General features: G+C 52.9%; 1 protein-coding gene across 1 annotated transcript in view; it reads left to right on the plus strand.

Annotated features, from left to right (window-relative positions):
- The window catches only part of vps13a (vacuolar protein sorting 13 homolog A), a 42310-nt gene that overhangs the window by 18306 nt on the left and 5062 nt on the right, over window positions 1-18942 (plus strand). Inside the window, exons 32-66 of the mRNA XM_064353226.1 lie at window positions 6-313; window positions 584-731; window positions 1143-1296; window positions 1757-1881; window positions 2158-2327; window positions 2801-3027; window positions 3119-3447; window positions 3756-4109; window positions 4263-4364; window positions 4534-4686; window positions 5143-5401; window positions 5800-5960; window positions 6173-6276; window positions 6541-6835; window positions 7216-7632; window positions 7756-7860; window positions 8026-8172; window positions 8309-8440; window positions 8601-8734; window positions 12149-12275; window positions 12649-12878; window positions 13316-13469; window positions 13775-13921; window positions 14355-14436; window positions 14546-14615; window positions 14863-14977; window positions 15177-15290; window positions 15418-15563; window positions 15706-15787; window positions 15967-16080; window positions 16212-16287; window positions 16368-16531; window positions 16706-16751; window positions 16910-17033; window positions 17285-17399. Coding sequence (XP_064209296.1) covers window positions 6-313; window positions 584-731; window positions 1143-1296; window positions 1757-1881; window positions 2158-2327; window positions 2801-3027; window positions 3119-3447; window positions 3756-4109; window positions 4263-4364; window positions 4534-4686; window positions 5143-5401; window positions 5800-5960; window positions 6173-6276; window positions 6541-6835; window positions 7216-7632; window positions 7756-7860; window positions 8026-8172; window positions 8309-8440; window positions 8601-8734; window positions 12149-12275; window positions 12649-12878; window positions 13316-13469; window positions 13775-13921; window positions 14355-14436; window positions 14546-14615; window positions 14863-14977; window positions 15177-15290; window positions 15418-15563; window positions 15706-15787; window positions 15967-16080; window positions 16212-16287; window positions 16368-16531; window positions 16706-16751; window positions 16910-17033; window positions 17285-17399 — 5730 coding nt within the window. The remainder of the gene's footprint in view (window positions 1-5; window positions 314-583; window positions 732-1142; window positions 1297-1756; window positions 1882-2157; window positions 2328-2800; window positions 3028-3118; window positions 3448-3755; window positions 4110-4262; window positions 4365-4533; window positions 4687-5142; window positions 5402-5799; window positions 5961-6172; window positions 6277-6540; window positions 6836-7215; window positions 7633-7755; window positions 7861-8025; window positions 8173-8308; window positions 8441-8600; window positions 8735-12148; window positions 12276-12648; window positions 12879-13315; window positions 13470-13774; window positions 13922-14354; window positions 14437-14545; window positions 14616-14862; window positions 14978-15176; window positions 15291-15417; window positions 15564-15705; window positions 15788-15966; window positions 16081-16211; window positions 16288-16367; window positions 16532-16705; window positions 16752-16909; window positions 17034-17284; window positions 17400-18942) is intronic.

An 18942-nucleotide genomic window follows, 5' to 3' on the forward strand; every position in this document is an offset into this window, starting at 1 on the left:
CCCAGGCCTTCATCAATAACTTCCAGATGGCGAAGGACGCGGTGGCGGAGGCGACGGCGCAGGCCGCGGAGAAGGCTGCCACGGGTGTGCTGGAGCTGGCCGAGCGGAGCACGCGCATCTCGCTGGACATCGACGTCAAGGCGCCCGTCGTCTTCCTGCCGCAGTCGTCCGTCTCCCGCAACGTCATCGCCGCCGACTTCGGCCTGGTCACCGTGCAGAACCACTTCTACGTGGTGCCGTCCAAGGCGCACGCCAAAATCCCCCCCGTCATCGACGTGATGAAGGTCGGGCTCAGCGACCTCAAAATGTACCGGTGAGGAAGGAAGGGGGGGTACAGAGGTGGGGGGGGGGCTGTAGAAAGATAAAGAAAGGGATATGAGATTGTGAAAGAGAGAGAAGTGTAAAGATGGCTGTAACGGGTGAGGGATAGGTAGCGTGAACTGTACAGGCTGTGTTCCTGCCTCTGGCCCAATGCATGCTGGGAGAGCCTCCAGCCCCTCCCGTGACCCTGACAGGGAATAAGGGGGTATAGATGATGGATGGATGGACAGGGAGGGTCATCGGTGGAGTCTTCGTTCCTCAGGACCACGTTTGAGGGGGGGCGGTTCCAGACCGAGATGCAGCTGCTCAAGCCGGTGAACCTGGACCTGTCAATCAGGCGGAACCTCTCTGCATCCTGGTACCACAGCATCCCTGACATCGAAATCACCGCCCGCCTGAAGCCTATGAGCGTGAGTGTGTGTGTGTGTGTGTGTGTGTCCGTGTCTGTGTGTGTGTGTGTCCGTGTCTGTGTTCTGTGTGTGTGTGTTGTAGATGGTGCTAAGTCAGTTAGTAATCTATTCTTTACAAATCCTGTTTGGTCTTCGTTAATGATATTGAGAATAATTTGTCAGCTGGTTTGCCGTTAATGCTGTAAATATTTTCTGATCCACGTTCAGTAAAGATATAGGTCTATATGAGGCACAGTCTCCTGGGTCTTTACCCTCCTTAGGAATTACAGTCAGTGGGGAGGATGTAATGGTGTGTGTGTGTGTGTGTGTGTGTGTGTGTGTGTGTGGTGTGTGTTGAGTGGTGGTGTGTGTGGAGTGCCTGTCTGTGTGTGTGTGTGTGTGTCTGTGTGTGTGTGTGTGTGTGTGTTGTAGATGGTGCTCAGTCAGGAGGACATGACGGTGGTGTTGAAGACTCTGAGTGAGAATCTGAGTGAGACGTCCGACGCTGTCCCTCCTCCTCCTCCTCCTGCTACGGATAAATCCGACACCTTGTCTGCCAAGGACTCTCAGACGTCCCACCCTGGAGGTACACCCCCCCCCAACCCGGGCCACCAGCCGCGTCCCAAGCACACCCACCTCTATCTCTCATGTTGCCCACTTTTCCCGCTTATCAACACACACACACACGCGCACACACACATACGCACACACACACACATACCACACCACACACACACACACACACACCACATACGCGCACACACACATACGCACACGCCCACACACATACACACACGCGCACACACGCACACGCACACACACATACACACACATACACACACACGCGCGCGCGCGCGCACACACATACGCACACGCACACACACACATATGCACACGCCCACACACATACACACACACACACACACCTGGGTGTACACTGCAGGGGTCGCTCTCATTTAGCCACTGCGTCTTCCCTGCGCTTGCAGTCTGTCCCCCTGCTGTATCCTGTCTGTTCACGCAGCTGCGTGTTCTGTGTCTCCCTCCAGCCAACACCGTGGTGACGGCTGCAGTTGTGGAGACGCAGAAGAGCTCTAAGCTGAAGACCACGCTGAAGCTGGACTTCCAGTTCGACTCCATGACCCTGGTTCTGTACAGCCCGAATGACAATGAGGTATACCCCAAATTACGATAAGCCTGCATTGCGCCCCAAATCACAGTTGCCCCAAACTGAGCCCGGAAAACACTGTTCGGGTTGTAACACTGTGTTCAGGTTCTGTGTTGACGCTGTATCGCTGTGTTCAGACCTTGTGTTGAGGCTGTATCGCTGTATTCAGACCTTGTGTTGAGGCTGTATCACTGTGTTCAGACCCCGCGTTGAGGCTGTATCGCTGTGTTCAGACCCTGCGTTGAGACTGTATCGCTGTTGAGGCTGTGTCTCTGTGTTCAGGCGCAGCTGCTGGACTTGCGGGCGGAGGAGCTGAAGCTGGCTGAGTTTCGGCTGGGCACCATCTCCACGGCCGTGCAGATGTACTCCGACAGCTCCATGAAGGCGTCCGTCAAGCTGGCCAACTGCATCCTGGACGACAAGCGGCAGAGGGTCAAAATGATCACCGCCAGGTACGGCGGCTTCCTGCCAAATACCGCCCCGCCTGGCGCATTACTGCAGCTGAGACACACTGCCAGCAGACAGACATCCTGCCACATAGGGTCCTGAGCAGTATAACTTCAGTCATTTAGGAAGTTGTGCCACACATATCAATAAAAAAGTTTACGAAGGTGCAGCAGAAGCTGGATCGGGACACAGCCATTGGCAGATACAGTTCCTGCCACATGGGTCCCTGGTCCATATGATGCAGTATGCACCGCGCTGTGGTCTGATTGGTCTGAATGTGAGCCCACGGTTGTGGCTGCCCTGTGTTGTAGTTCAGCGTAGCATAGCCTAGCATAGCCTAGCCTAGCCTATCGTAGCGTAATTTAGCATAGCATAGCCTAGTGTAGCCTAGCATAGCACAGTGCAGCTTAGCATAGCATAGCGTAGTGTAGCACACTGCAGTGTAAATCTGTGAGCGCTCTCCTCTCCGCGCCCGCAGGATGCTGGAGATGAAGCCGGGCTCGGACCGCAGCGTGATGGTGGAGGTGAACTACAAGCAGGGCCGGGAGGGCACGGTGCTGGACACGCAGGTGCAGGACATCTACCTGTGCGCCAGCATGGAGTTCCTGCTCACCGTCGCCGACATCTTCATCAAGGCCAGTCAGCAGGGCTTCTCCGCCCCGCCCAAGACCACCAAACCCACCGCCTCCTCCTCCAAGGAGACAGGTACCTGCACTGTGTGTGTGTGTGTGTGTGTGTGTGTGTTGTGTATTTATTCTGTGTGTGTGTGTGTACTTATTCCCTGTGTGTGTAACAGCGCCAGCCCCGCCCGTCGTGGCTAAGACGGAGATGAACGTGGTGGTGAAGAACCCGGAGATCGTGTTTGTGGCGGACCTGACCCGGGCCGACGCCCCGGCCCTCGTCATGACGACGCAGTGCGAGCTGCTGATGCGGAGCGACCCCGAGGGCCAGAGCATGACGGCGGCCGTGCGGGACCTGAAGGTGGTGGCGTGCCCCTTCCTGCGCGAGGGCCGGCGGAACAACGTCACCACCGTGCTGCTGCCCTGCCAGGTGTTCTTCCAGAGCACGCAGTCCCCCACCAGCCCCCAGGCCATGGAGCTCAGCATCAGCTCCCTCACCCTCAAGGTAGCCCCCGCCCCCCCATCTGAGACACGCCCCCCTGTCTGATGTGATTGGCTGTCCTCTCCGCAATGTGATTGGCTGTCCTCTCCACAATGTGATTGGCTCTCTTCTCCATGATGTGATTGGCTGTCCTCTCTACAATGTGATTGGCTGTCTTCTCCATGATGTGATTGGCTGTCCTCTCTGCGATATGATTTTCTGTCCTCTCTGTGATGTGATTGGCTGTCCTCTCCACAATGTGATTGGCTGTCCTCTCTGTGATTTGATTGGCTGTCTTCTCTGAGACGTGATTGGACGTGCCTGTGTTCCAGGTGTCCCCCATCATCATAAACACGGTGATCACCATCCAGTCGGCGCTGTCCCCGGCCCCGGAGACGCCCCAGGAGCTGGCCAGCCCCGTCCCGCCCAACCTGTGGGACAGGAAGAGCTGGCAGGAGCTGAAGCTGTGGTTCCTGGAGGAGGACAGCGAGGAGGACGCCCAGAGCCTGGTGCCGCTGGTGCCCCAGGGCGAGTCTCTGCGCATGGCCATCAGCTCCATCTGCCTGACCCTGGAGGCCGGCGTGGGCCACCGCACCGTCCCCATGCTCCTCGCCAAGTCCTCCTTCCACGGGGACGTCAAGAACTGGAGCACGCTCATCAACCTGGAGAGCAAGCTCAACCTGGAGGTACGCTATCCCACAGTGCCCCTCACCAGACCTCAGGCGCATTATTAAAATGAGGTGCTGGGGTGTGGTTTCAGGTGCATTATTATAATGAGATGCTGGGGGTGTGGTTTCAGGTGCATTATGATAATGAGATGCTGGGGGGTGTGGTTTCAGGTGCATTATTATAATGAGATGCTGGGGGTCTGGGAGCCGCTGCTGGAGCCTCTGGAGGATGAGAAGAAAGACGGGTTCCGGCCGTGGACCTTGGGGCTCAAGGTACTGCACTGAGCATGTGCAAAACCGCCACATCACTTCCTGTACAGGCAGCACTACTCCATACTACAGTCACTCTAATCCCTGTCCTTGGCCCTGCTTATTAACATTGCTGTAGTTTTATGGGTAATCTAGACCATGTATGATATTTTATTTTGTGTGTTTCCTGCAGATGAAGAAGAAGCAGGTGAAACACGAACGTGAGTCGGACGAAGTGGACCACACCGTGCCCGACTACAAGACCGTCATCTGCATCAGCTCCAAGGACCAGCTCAACATCACCCTGTCCAAGTGCGGACTGGGCATGCTCAGCAACCTGGGCACGGTGAGAGCAGGAGAGAGCAGCTGTGTGTCAGCAGCTGTGGTTGGCTGGAGAGTCTGTCCATGTGTGACTGAGTGGTATTGAACAGCACATGTGTGTGCGTGTATGTGTGCATTGTGGTGGGTTTAAGCCTTGGACTGTGTGTGTGTGTGGTGTGTGTGCCTGATCTGTGTGTGTGTGTGTGTGTGTGTGTGTGTGTGTGCACTTGTGACTGTGTGTGTGTGTGTGTGTGTTTAAGTGCCCTTGTGACTGTGTGTGTGTGTGTGTGTGTGCACTTGTGAGTGTGTGTGTGTGTGTGTGTGTGCACTTGTGACTGTGTGTGTGTGCGTGTATGTGTGCATATGTGTGTGTGTTAGCCGACTGTGTGTGTGTGTGTGTGTGTGCACTTGTGACTCTGTGTGTGTGTGTGTGTGTGTGTGCACTTGTGACTCTGTGTGTGTGTGTGTGTGTGTTTTCCAGGCGTTTGCGGAGGCTGCCAGTCAGACAGCAGATCACTTCCAGAAGGACGAGGCCCCGCTGGTGGTGATGAACCGGCTGGGCCTGGCAGTGTCTGTGCTGCACAGCGAGACCTTCAGCCCCATCGGCACTGCGTCCTCCAACCACCGGGTGGAGCTGCCGGACGGCGAGAGCCTCAACATGGACTACACCTCCACCACCACCACTGACCAGTTCTCTGCCATGACCAGCCTGAGCAGCAAGGACTACTTCATACAGCCTAGTGAGTGCATGTGCATAAACCACACACAGTGCACTGCACATCTAATGCATTATACACTATACGTTACCCACAATACACACCAAGTACGCTACACATTATATATACCATATGCACTACATGGTATACACTACACCCTATAAACTACAACCTATGCATTTGACACTGTACTTACTAAATGCACTATATATTACACAATACACATTAAATACTCTATACACACTAAATACACTACACTATACGATTCACTGATTGATTGGTCTTGCCTGGATGTATCTCTGATTGATTGGTCTTGCCTGTGTGTATCACTGATTGATTGCTCTTGCCTGGATGTATATCTGATTGATTGCTCTTGCCTGGATGTATCTCTGATTGATTGCTCTTGCCTGGATGTGTCCCAGCTCCCGTGGGGCACACGGCGGCCAGCACCATCCCGCTGATAAAGGTGGGGCGGAGCATGCTCAGCGTCGTGCACAAGGACTCGGGCGTGACCCGCTACCTGGTGTGCCAGATCTACTCTGCGGAGGGCAGCAAGTACGTCAAGATCCGCTCCCCGTTCCAGGTGCGTGAAACTGCGCGAGAACTGAGCGTGTGCAGAACCGCCGCCTCAGAATCATCATTGCACAGCAGACTCCACTGTACTCCACACTCAGGAATAACGTTCCCCAAAACTCCCCCCCTGTCCCTCTGTCCTCTCTTGCCATCCCTCTGTACCCTTGTCCCCCTGTCTCTCTGTCCCCCTGTCCCCCTCTCCTCTACTCTCCCGCCCTGCAGATGATAAATTACTTCTCCATCCCGTTCCGGGTGTTTGAGGGATCCACGCTGCTGGGCATGGCGTTGCCCAAAGAGGAGTACTGCATCCCCCTGGGCTCCTACAGGTACAGCTGAGCCCTGCGTTTCAGTCTGAACCCTGTGTTACAGTCTGTGTTACAGCCTGAGCCCTGCATTACAGTCTGAACCCTGTGTTACAGTCCGTGTTACAGCCTGTGCCCTGCATTACAGTCTGTGTTACAGTCTGTGCCCTGCATTACAGTCTGTGTGAGCAATGGCCATGTGTGTTCTGCAGGTCAGTGCTGAGTGTTATATTAAGAGTGTGTGTGTGTGTGTGTGTGTGTGTACGTGCGCCTGTGTCTGTTCTGCAGGTCAGTGCTCAGCCTGCAGCCTGTAACGGAGACTGAGGAAGAGTACGAGGTGTCGGAGGGCTTCAGCTACGAAGGCTTGACCAATCACACGGGCCAGTGCGTGCAGCAGACCTGCCGTCGCTCCGGCAACCCCGACTGCGTCATGATGATCAACATGGTCCCGCAGAAGGACCTGCTCACCTGCCACGGTTCCCACGGCAGCGAGGACACCTTCGACGAGCCCTACATCCTCCAGCTGTGGCCCACCGTCCTGCTCCGGAACCTTCTGCCCTACCCGCTGACCTTCTCCCTGGAGGTAGGCCGCCTGCGTGCGGGACAGTGCCGTGGCGCTCGCCGGTCCCCTGCTTTTTACTTATCTTAAAGCTTTGCGTGAACACAGGCACACCCATTCGGTGAAAGTTACATTTTTTTATTTTTGCTATAAGCTATTTATTGGTTTTTATAATGCAGAACATAATATAAACAAAACAGAAACATAGAGGGGGGAGGGGGAGAGCCTCATAATGACCAATAAAGAGAAACAAACTGAAAGGTTGGAGACGATTGGACATCCTAAATTTTTGCACAAGATAATAACTGACTTTGTTTGATGTTCATTTTAAATATGCACACACATCTCGTTTTCCTGGCGAACGGTGTAAGCAGAATGTGTTCTGCGTGCTTATTGGTCCGCAGGAGAATGGAGACCACGCCCCCAGCACGCTGCAGGCGGGCCACTCTGCGCAGCTGCACCTGGCCATCGTGGACCGGTCGCGGCTGCGCCTGCGTCTGCGCGACTACCTGACCCAGGACTGGCAGGGCGAGTACCGGCTGCAGACCGGCCAGGACGAGATCGCCTTCACCGTCTTCCGCTCCGTCGCCCCCGACGACGGGCTGCCGGGCGCCGAGGGGGTGGAGCTGGACATCGCCGTGCACGTGACCTACGACCCCGGCCAGACGGTGGTGGCGGTGCACTCCCCCTACTGGATGGTGAACAAGACGGACCGTCTGCTGCAGTACAAGGCCGACGACATCCACAGGAAGCACCCGCGCGACTACGACAAGCCCCTCCTCTTCTCCTTCAAGCCCCGCAACTTCCTGCAGAACAACAAGGTAGGAGGGGGTCGTGCCATTGGCTGTTGGCCCTGAGGACAGGCGCGTGATTGGCTGTCGAGCCGGGATGGGAGGGCGAGGGTTTGTGATTGGTCGGTCAGAGCGTGTGTCTGTGTGCTCTAGGTGCGACTCATGGTGTCGGACAGCGAGCTGTCGGACGACTTCTCCCTGGACACCGTGGGCAGCTACGGAGACGTGAAGTGCAAAGGTCGCGTGAAAGATTACCTGGTGAGTGCACGCGATCACACACCTGTGTGGGTGCTGGACTACACGCCCGGTGATGCCAAGTGGATGCACTGAATGCTGAATAGAAGTGATCTGTAGAGGTCTGGTGGTCCCATACCTGGTCTGATCAGTGGTGTGTGTTGGTGTGATTCCCCTCCTGTCCTGTAGGTGGGGGTAAAGATCGACGCCAGCAGCTTCAGTCTGACACGAATTGTGTCCTTTGTGCCATTCTACCTGTTGGTGAACAAAACCAAGCACACCATCAAAGTGAGCGAGGAAGACGAGGAAAACTGGACCGAAGCCCCGCCGGACCAGGTGCGCACACACACACACACACACACACACACACACTATTGTGTTCCATGATACTTTTAGAGAGAGACACAGAGAGAGAAAGAAATAGAGAGAGAGCAGACAGGAGGGTGAATGTGTTGCCCCTCCCCTCCAACAGGTGGCAGTGCCGTTCTGGCCCGAGAGGGACAGTAAGAAGCTCAAGGTGAAGGTGGAGGGCTGCCACTCCACCCCCCACACCGTCAACTTCCACAAACAGGAGAACTGCCTGCTGCTTCACCTGGACAACACAGTGAGCCCCGCCCTCTTAGCCCCGCCCCTGCACCGCTAAACACTGTTCCCCTCACCTTTGACCCCTGCCCATCAATGACCTTAAGTGCAGTAAGCCCCACCCCCCACCCTTTTAACCCCGTACCTCCTTCTGCTCCTCCTCCCCCCGCCACATGTCACAGCTGGGCGGGATTATTGTGGACGTGAACCTGACGGAACATTCCACCGTGATCCGCTTCTCCGACTACCACGACGGCGCCGCCCCCTTCCTCATCATCAACCACACCAAGGCACAGACCCTGGAGTTCTACCAGAGGTGAGCGAGGGAGACCGGGGGGGGGGGGGCGAGAGAGCACAGCGCAGAACGAGTGAGAGAGAGAGAGAGAGGGAACTCGTAATTATCAATAAGTAAATATGTTGCATAAGGTGATTTTGTTGCTTTCAGTGCAAACTGCTGCCATACGTTGTGTAATGTTTATTTGAGATTGATTGCCCTAACCCTCCCCTACGTGGCTGAGTATTCCTGTACAGCACAACAGCCTCTTCATCCCTGTACAGGATAGAGATTGAGAGCGAGAGAGAGACAGAGAGGGAGGGAAACAGTGAGTCTTAATTTAGTGATGCTGGCTGACACTCTGGGCCTGGTCAGTTCAGTAACAATCACACACACACTCGCATATGCTCACACTCACACATACACACACATAAACACTCTCTCACTCATACAGACACACACACACACACACACACACACACGCATATGCTCACACACACACATACACACGCTCACACTTGCTTATGCTCACACTCTCACACACTCGCTCACACACACACACACACACACACACACAAACACTCTCTCACTCATACAGACGCATATGCTCATACACACTCACACTTGCTTATGACCACACTCACACACCCACACACACACACACATACACACACACACACACACGCACACCTACACACATAAACACTATCTCACTCATACAGACACACACACACACACACACTCACACTTGCTTATGCTCATACACACACACACACACACACATAAACACTCTCTCACTCATACAGACGCACACACACACATGGAGGAGCATGGCACAGAGTGTATTTGTTTTTTTGCTTGTTTGCAGTTAGTCTTTGAGTTATTATGTGTGTTTGCGTGTGTGTGTGTTTGTTTGTGTGTGCGTGTGCGTGTTTGTGTGTGCGTGTGCGTGTTTGTGTGTGAGTGTGCGTGTTAGTGTGTGTGTGCATGTTTGCATGTGTGTATGTGTGCATGTTTATGTGTGTGTGCATGTGTGCGTGTTTGTGTGTGTGTGTGTGTGTGTGCATGTTTGCATGTGTGTGTTTGTGTGTGTGCATGTGTGTGCTTGTGTGTGTGTGTACGTGTGTTTGTGTGTGTGTGTGTGCGTGTGTGTGTGTTTGTGCGTGTGTGTGTGTGTGTCTGTGTGTGTCTGTGCGTGTGTTTGTGTATGTGTGTGTGTCTGTGTGTGTCTGTGTGTGTCTGTGCGTGTGTTTGTGTATGTGTGTGTGTCTGTGTGTGCGTGTGTGTGTATGTGTGCGTGTGTGTGTGTGTCTGTGCGTGTGTGTGTATGTGTGCGTGTGTGTGTGTGTGTGTCTGTGTGTGTGTGTGTGTGTACGTGTTTGTGCGTGTGTGTGTGTGTGTGTGTGTTGATTTTGTGTTTGTTTGTGATGGATGGTTTATTTTCTTTCCCCTCACCTCCCTGCCGGGCAGCTGCTCGGATCGGCGAGACTCAAACTGGGTCCCCAACGAAATCTTGGATCTGTCCTTCTCCCTTGGAGAAGAAGACAGCCTGCCCAGGTAGCAGATCCAGGCCAGCATGGAGGGTCCATTTCAGACCGACACTGCATCTCCCTGTCTCACACACACACACACACATTTACACACCGCCATTACAAGACCCATTTCACACCTGCTTCTCATTGTATTAGCTGTACACTTAGCCCTCAGGCCTCCTACTCCTTAGCACGTTAGCCGATGCCCTCGCCCTCAGGCCTCCTGTAACTTAGCACGTTAGCCGATGCCCTCGCCCTCAGGCCTCCTGTAACTTAGCACGTTAGCCCATGCGCTAGCCCTCAGGCCTCCTGTAACTTAGCACGTTAGCCCATGCGCTAGCCCTCAGGCCTCCTGTAACTTAGCATGTTAGCCCATGCGCTAGCCCTCAGGCCTCCTGTAACTTAGCATGTTAGCCCATGCGCTAGCCCTCAGGCCTCCTGTAACTTAGCACGTTAGCCCATGCGCTAGCCCTCAGGCCTCCTGTAACTTAGCACGTTAGCCCATGCGCTAGCCCTCAGGCCTCCTGTAACTTAGCATGTTAGCCCATGCGCTAGCCCTCAGGCCTCCTGTAACTTAGCGCATTAGCCCACTCCCCAAGCCCTCCCACCTCCTACTCCTTAAGCAGGTTAGCCCAAGCCCCTAGCCCTCACACCACTCGTAACCTAGCATGTTAACCCTGTCTGCCTAGCCCTCATACTTATTGTAGCCCAGCTGTGTAGCACGCTGCGCTGGAATGGAAAACACCCCATCCCGCCAAGGGCTTCAAACCAGCAACTCTCCAATCCATGACTGCTCTTCCACATTTCTCCGCACCATTGCAGCACTAACCTGTTTGCATTCTGTGCGGTCGGATCTTGGCCCTCCATGAATCCTGCAGGTGTAGGGGAACATTTCTCAGTTTATTTTCTGTTTGTGCGTGTGAGCTGCTCCCTCATGGCGGATCTGCGTTTTTACGAGCGTCTTAACTGTACCGGGGCCGGCTTGGCTCACGCCACGGAGTCATCACAGCAAGAGGGAGGAGCTCAGACGCCATGTCTTGTTCTTTTGTCGCGGCGCCATTTTGTGTCGTTAGTTTCTGGCCGTTGCTTTCAGGGATCTGTGCGAACGGGGAAACTGCTGCTCCTGCATCCGCCTGGTTATGGTCGCTGCTTTACTCACCTTCTTATCCTGGGTTACCTGTACCGCCCAATGTGTTTTGCTGCCTCTAGAAAAAAAGTGACTGTATAGTGTCTTTCTTTGTCTTCTCCCTGGCAGGGGGTGGGGGGGATTGGTTTTTTTTTGGCTGTTACATTTTGGCGGTGGAGGGGGTGTCCCCTAGCCTGCTCTCCATCTCTCGCTCTCCTTGCTCTGTCTTTTCCGATGGGGAAACAGTGTGGTCTTACACAGTAACGCAGTCATGATCGTAGGCAGTATTTGCGGTCATGGCTTTGTGGTGGTATGATGGTCATTACCACAGGGGGTATCGGGTCAGGTGCGGTTACGGTCATGGCATTGGACACACATGAGAGGTGTATCGTCCATGGCGGTATCGTCAAGGATTTACACGTCATGGCGTGTGTACACAGTCATGACTGTAGGTGGGTATCGTCGTCATGGCTACATGGTATCATGGTCATAGGGATGTGATATCACGGTCATGGCGATGTGGTAACACAGTCATGGCTGTAGGTGGGTATCGTCGTCATGGCTACATGGTATCACGGTCACAGGGATGTGATCTCACGGTCATGGCTGTAGGTGGTTTCTGGTCACGGCTGTAAGCGGGCTTCGCGGTCACGGCTGTGGGCAGCATCGTGGTCATCGTGGGCTGTGGGTGGCGGTACGGTCACGGCTTTGCGGCATCCCGGCTGCGACCCTCGGCGGTATTTGGTCGGCGTGGCCGCGCGGTCGTTGCCGGGTCGTGACGCTGCCCCTCTCCCGCAGCACGCAGAAGGAGAAGGACGAGCTGGGGCCCGGGCAGGCGGTGTACTACACGTGGGCGGAGCCTGCCGGCTCACGCACGCTCAACTGGAAGTGCGGGAACCACACGGGAGAGCTGCGCAACGAGGAGGTACACTCTTTGTGCATGTATCCAAAATTATTTTCGTCGCACCAAAAAAAAAATGTCACCATCAGTCGAGAAACCAAAATCCCCCAAAAAATAAAAAAATAAAGTTATAGTTAAATAGAGTTATCTCTTTAAGGGGCACTTCCTGCCAGGGGTCCTACCCTTGACCATTAATAGTGACTGTATGAGTAGAGTGGTACTCTGTTTTGTGTTTTTTAGTTTGGAAGTTTTAGTTTGTGGGCTTGTTAGTTTGCGTTCAGTATTCCAGTATTTATAATGAGATGTGCTGATTGGACTTTCATGTTGCCCGTTTATATTTTTGTGCTTTTATGGTTTGCACGTTTGAGAGCCGGCTGACCTTTGACCTGTCTGGCAGGATTTGCAGCTGGATGTGGACGGGAAGGGGAACCTGTTCCTGGTCTCCTTCTACGAGGGCCTCCAGCGGGTGGCGCTGTTCACGGAGGACAGCCGTGTCTACAAGCTGCTGTGGGAGAGCGAGAAGGCCGAGCCGGCCGAACAGGAAGTGGTCCTGTCCCTGCAGGAGGTGGGGGTCTCTCTGGTCAACAACAACACCAGCCAGGAAGTCTCCTACATCGGCATCACTAGGTAAATATAAACACACGTACAGTCGCTTTCATGCTCACACTCATGCACACACATACACGCACAAACATACACGCACATTCTCTCTGTTATTTTCTCTCATACACACGCACACACACACACACACACAAAAACATCATATCCTCCTGACTGACTGTACTTCCTAAGGAGGGTAAAGACTCAGGAGACTGTGCCTCATATAGACCTATATCTTTACTGAACGTGGATCATAAAATGTATGCAGCATTAACAGCAAACCAGTTGACGCAGATTATTCTCAGTATCGTTAATGAAGACCAAACAGGATTTGTAAACAATAGACTACTAACTGACTGAGCACCGTCTGTAACACACGCACACTCACACGCACGCACACACACACACACACGTGCACACATGCACACGTCCAGCCTGTTTCACTGTGTTTCCCCTGTACGCAGCTCTGATGTGGTGTGGGAGTCGAACGCGAAGAAGAAGTCTCGCTGGAAGCAGATGAGCCATAAGGACGCAGCTCAGCTGGAGCGCCACTTCCTGGAATACATCGAGAACAGCCCAGTGGACAACCTGATCCTGGACCTGGAGAACAACATGCAGGTCAGAGTTCAGCCCTGCCCCCTCCTGACCTGCAGGTCAGAGTTCAGCCCCGCCCCCTCCTAACCTGCAGGTCAGAGTTCAGCCCCGCCCCCTCCTAACCTGCAGGTCAGAGTTCAGCCCCGCCCCCTGCTCAGCTGCAGATCAGTGTTCAGTCCCGCCCCACTGATCTAGAGTGACACGGGTTATCAAACTAGCCTGGGAGCCAAATCCGGCCCTTAACGTTTCTGAATAATAGGTCTGTAGTAAGTATGTAACAGGGGTGTAATGGGTGTGTAACAGGTGTGTAACAGGTGTATGTGTGGCAGGTCTCCCTGACCCCCAGCGGTAAAGGAATGAAAGTCCTGCAGCCGTACCTGTCGGACCTCAGGAGGAACTTCCTGCCGGGGGTGAAGGTGGAGTACAGCGTCTCCGCCCGCCAGAGGGCCTACCGGGTTCAGATCAACCGCATCCAGGTGAGGGAGGGGCCCGAGAACCTGGTGACATCACAAGGAGGGAGCCATTTCTGCACCATGCTCCTTAGCACGTTAGCCCACTCCCCTAGAGTTCATGATTTCGCTAAAATGAAACGTACAAGCGAAATTTTTCTTATGGTAATGGACTGTTGTTTAGTAGAAGGAAAGCATTTTTTTATTGTAATGGTTTTATGATTTTTAGTTGAAAACTTTTTATCAATGGAGTGGTGTATGATTTTTACATAAGCCAAGCATTTTTCCTAGTGATGACTTATGACTTAGTATTTGTAGTGCGTTTTCATATTAAGGGTTGGCTTGTGTTTACTGAGAAGGTTTAAGAGCGCAGTGGTCTGAGAATGACAGTGTTAGCGCAATATCTACTGTCTTTCATTGCGAGCTGTGACATCACACCTTACCACCTGTGATTTGACAGATCCAGAATCAGCTGCCCGGAGCCATCTTCCCCTACGTATTTTACCCCATCAAACCCCCCAAGTCCGTCACCATGGAATCAGGTCAGTGGGCGTTGTTGGTAGATGGCGTTTGATGCTCAGAACTGCAGGCTGATTCGTTTTTGGCAGAAACCTTCACATTTATAAATAAATCTTTGCCCCCTCCTCCCAGAACCCAAACCCCTGACTGACGTCAGCATCGTCACCAGATCTGCTGGCCATTCGGACATTTCCAGGATCAAGTGAGCTCTTCCTCTTAGTTCTCTCTCTCTCTTTGTCGGCCAGGCATCCCTAACATTTACAGGGTTATAAAACAATACCTGCTCTAGGTTTTATACTCTAGAGCACGTATTTTATGGTGTTGTTGAACTCTAGTGCAGGTATTTGAAGGAACTGTGGACCTCTGGAAATCTAGAGCACTATTTGAATGTTTTATCGAGCTCTAGAGCAGATATATGAAGGCTTTGTGTAACACCGTCTCTGTTTCAGATATTTTAAGGTTCTGATTCAGGAGATGGACCTGAAGCTGGATCTGGGCTTTCTGTATGCCATCATGGACCTGTTCACCCCGGAGAACGTCGGCATTATTTCGTCTGAGCAGGAGGTAAGGACACCTGCTCAGGTACAGTCGCCTGGTGGCTGTAGTTGCCTGGATACAGAGTGATGGCTGAAGGTTTTGGTTTTTGGTTATGTTGTATGAAGGCTGTAGTTGTGTTGTACTTGTGTTGTATAAAGATTGTGTTAATATTATGACTCCACAGTGCCGTGGTCTTTAAAGGTCATGTTTTCTCACTCTCTGATAGGTGGAGCTGTTTGAGAAGGATATCGAGTATCTGAAAACTGAACTGAATCATGCCTCTGCCACCGACACATCTCCCATCAGTCTGTATGAGTACTTCCACATCTCCCCCATCAAAGTGAGTGCTGTATGAGTATTCAGCTTCATACAGATACAATATTTTATTCCTCTGTAGAAGTACTGTGTAAGAGTACTGTATGACTGTGTGTGTGTGTGTGTGTGTGTGTGTGTGTACACACATGCAGCTGCACCTGAGCTTCTCCCTGAGTTCGGGGGGGGACGATGGCAATAAGGAGAAGAGGGAGACGGAGGTCATACCGGTGCAGTCCCTCAACCTGCTGCTGAAGAGCATCGGCGCTACGCTAACCGACGTGCAGGACGTCGTCTTTAAGTACGGCCTAGTTTACCCAGCTATTACACACTGTACCTCATATGTACTACAGTAGCATATCAGGAATGCAGGTGTGTGTTCAGATGTACGGAGTGTAATGTGGTTTTGCCGTGCGTGTGTGTGTGTGTGTGTGTGTGTGCAGGCTCGCATTCTTTGAGCTGCAGTTCCAGTTCCGCACCACACAACAGCTCCAGTGGGAGGTCATCAGACACTACTCCAAACAGGTAACACACCTGTGTGATACACTACTCCAAACAGTAACACACCTGTGTGATACACTACTCCAAACAGTAACACACCTGTGTGATACACTACTCCAAACAGGTAATACACCTGTATGAAACACTACTCGAAACAGATGTATGTTGTGTAAGATGTTGTGTGTGCTGGCTCTGTGTTTCAGGCCATTAAGCAGATGTACGTTCTGGTTCTGGGGCTGGATGTTTTGGGGAACCCCTTCGGCCTGATCCGGGGGCTCTCTGAGGGGGTGGAGGCCTTCTTCTACGAACCTTACCAGGTGTGTGTGTGTGCGTGAGAGAGAGAGAGTGGTGTGTGTGTGTGTATCTATGTCTGAGAGAGAGAAAAATACAGAGAAAGAGAGAGAGAGTGTATGCTACGTTAGTGATTTTGTGTTGTGGTGTTCCCCAGGGTGCTATCCGAGGTCCGGAGGAGTTTGCGGAGGGCATGGCTCTGGGAGTGAAGGCGCTGGTGGGCGGTGCTGTGGGTAAGTGCTTTATCCACCCCTGTCACCTGACCCCTCCTGTCTGTGCCCTCGTCACATGACACCCTCTGTCTCTGCCCCAGGGGGCATTGCTGGTGCTGCCTCCAGGATCACGGGCGCCATGGCGAAGGGAGTGGCTGCCATGACGATGGATGAGGAATACCAGCAGAAGCGGCGGGAGGCCATGAACATACAGCCAAGCGGTCTGAGGGAGGGTCTGACCCGCGGCGGCAAGGGGCTGGTCTCCGTAAGTCCCCCCCCCCACACACTGAGCATATGGGAGGGATGGTCTCTCCACCCACACACTGAGCACAGGGGGATGTTCTCTTCCCCCTCACTCTGAGTACAATGGGATGGTCTCTCCCTGAGTGCAGAGTGGCGGTTTCTCCTCAGTCACTGTGTCTCTTCTGGTCTCTTACAGGGTTTTGTTAGTGGAATCACAGGAATCGTCACCAAGCCCATTAAAGGTAATGTGTATGTGTGTGTGAGATAAAAGTCATTTTGGGTGTGCGCATGCATGCGTGTGTAGTGTACAGGCTGTTTTTACACGGATGTGTTTGACGCTCTCTCTCTCTCTCTCTCTCTCTCTCTCTCTCTCTCTCCCTCTCTCTCCCTCTCCCTGCAGGAGCGCAGAAGGAGGGTGCGGCCGGGTTCTTTAAGGGGATGGGGAAGGGGCTGGTGGGGGCAGTGACACGCCCCACGGGGGGCATCATCGACATGGCCAGCAGCACCTTCCAGGGGATCAAAAGGTAAAAACTACACCCCCACCCCACCCTGTACCTCAAACTTACACACACACTCTTTCTGTCTTATACACACGCACACACACACACTCTCTCTCTCTGACTGCCTTACACAAACACACAAGCACGCACTGAATATTGCAGTAATATGATGCTACAGAATCAGGCAGACTAGCTAGCTGGCGGTTGGTACATGTGGGAGATAGCAGTCCACGAAATATGGTAATGTCAAACATGGCCGTGTCTCTGGTTTCCAGGGCGACGGAGACGTCTCAGGACGTGGAGAGCCTGCGGCCACCGCGGTTCTTCCACGAGGACGGAGTCATACGCCCGTATAAGGAGAGGGAGGGCGTCGGCAGCCAGATATTACAGGTGACACATCTCCGTCCTTTTAACCGCCTGCAAGCTCCGCCTCCTCGCAGGTAGGGTCTGTGTGTATTCCTCTTTCGCCGGGCGCACCTGACCTGGCCACGCCTCAGGGGGTCAGGGTTCAGAGGTCATGGGGGGGTCAGGGCCAGGTGTGCCTGCGCTTCGTTCTGATTGGCCACATGGCTTCGGATGCGCTCGCTGCTAGCGCACCTGAGAGTCTGCTTGCATGAGCTAATGAGCTTTCAGTTAATGAGTTAATTTGTTAATTAGTTAATGAGTTCATTTGTTAATCAGTTAATCAGTTCATTTGTGATGCGCTATGGCTTTTCCGCTCACGTTTGGCCTCTTTCCGCTGTTTCTCTCAGTCTGAGATTGTGGCTGGTATCGGTGTCCGTTGTGGCTTTACCTCAGATGCGATCGACACATGCAGAGCATGTTGCGGGTTGTGCTTGTGCTGCTTTTATAATGTCTGTATACGCACAAGGCTTCTGGCCTCAGAGCTGCGTAGAGCTGCCGTCCAATAACGCGTGAGCTCTGCTTACGGCCGCCTGACTAACCCGGAATCCAGCAGGACTCTCGTTACCGTAACTGCGTGTGTGTTTGTGCTGCAGCGAATCGCACGCAGGCGTTCCTGTGGGTTCCCGCCTTACAGGTGTCGGCCTGGCGCTCAGCAAGCAGCGTTTCATTGCGTGCGATGCGGTCGACCCTCTTTGGTCCATAACCCTGAGGGGTACATTAATTTAAGTTTGGCTAAGAAGGGCCTTATTCCCCCCAGTGTCTGTTCAGTTCATTTTTTAAAAGGAACTTCTGTTGAACCCTTAAATATTAATGTCCATATCTCAGTTGTAATTGCATTTAAGTCCGTTCTTGTATTTGGGAATCGGACACGTTACCAGCTTTGGTAAGCGTGGGACATCAGAGAAAGAGGGGTGCTGATGGTGTTCAGGGCAAGCTTCTCAGTGTAGTTTACAGTTAGCTTATGGGATTACAGTTATCCTTCAGTGAGAGCGTGGCCTTTAGCAGTAGCCTTAGCATCAGCATAGCCGTAGCATTGGCATTAGTATTAGCATAGCATTAGCCTTAGCATCACCATTGGTATTGCCATTAGCTTTAGCATTAGCATTGGCGTTGGCAATAGCACTACCTGCATATTTATCCTCACCCTGGCTCTCTCTTCTTTCTCCTCTCTTGTCATGTTTGCAGAAAAGAATGGCCATCGCTCTCTGGATTAGGACTCATGATGATGATGATGATGATGATGATGATGATGATGATGTGTGCTAGCGGCGCATGTGTAGCTCTCTTTGTCTGCCTTGGCCTGTCAGTCAGTGTCATTGCTGCAAGCTCATCATGTCATCACTGTGGAGGGAGTCTTTAAACAGACAGAGTAACGCATCTACAGCACGTTATAAAGCCCAAAGGGCCCCACAAACACACTAAGCAATATGGTGAATGTGTTCAGTACACATAAAGTTGTACGTTCAATATCCACATCAAACTGTTTTCTAAAATATTTACTCAGTGCCACGGTACATTTATACACATT

Source organism: Anguilla rostrata, chromosome 10 (assembly GCF_018555375.3).
Source record: "Anguilla rostrata isolate EN2019 chromosome 10, ASM1855537v3, whole genome shotgun sequence".
In the NCBI taxonomy this organism is placed as follows: domain Eukaryota; kingdom Metazoa; phylum Chordata; class Actinopteri; order Anguilliformes; family Anguillidae; genus Anguilla; species Anguilla rostrata.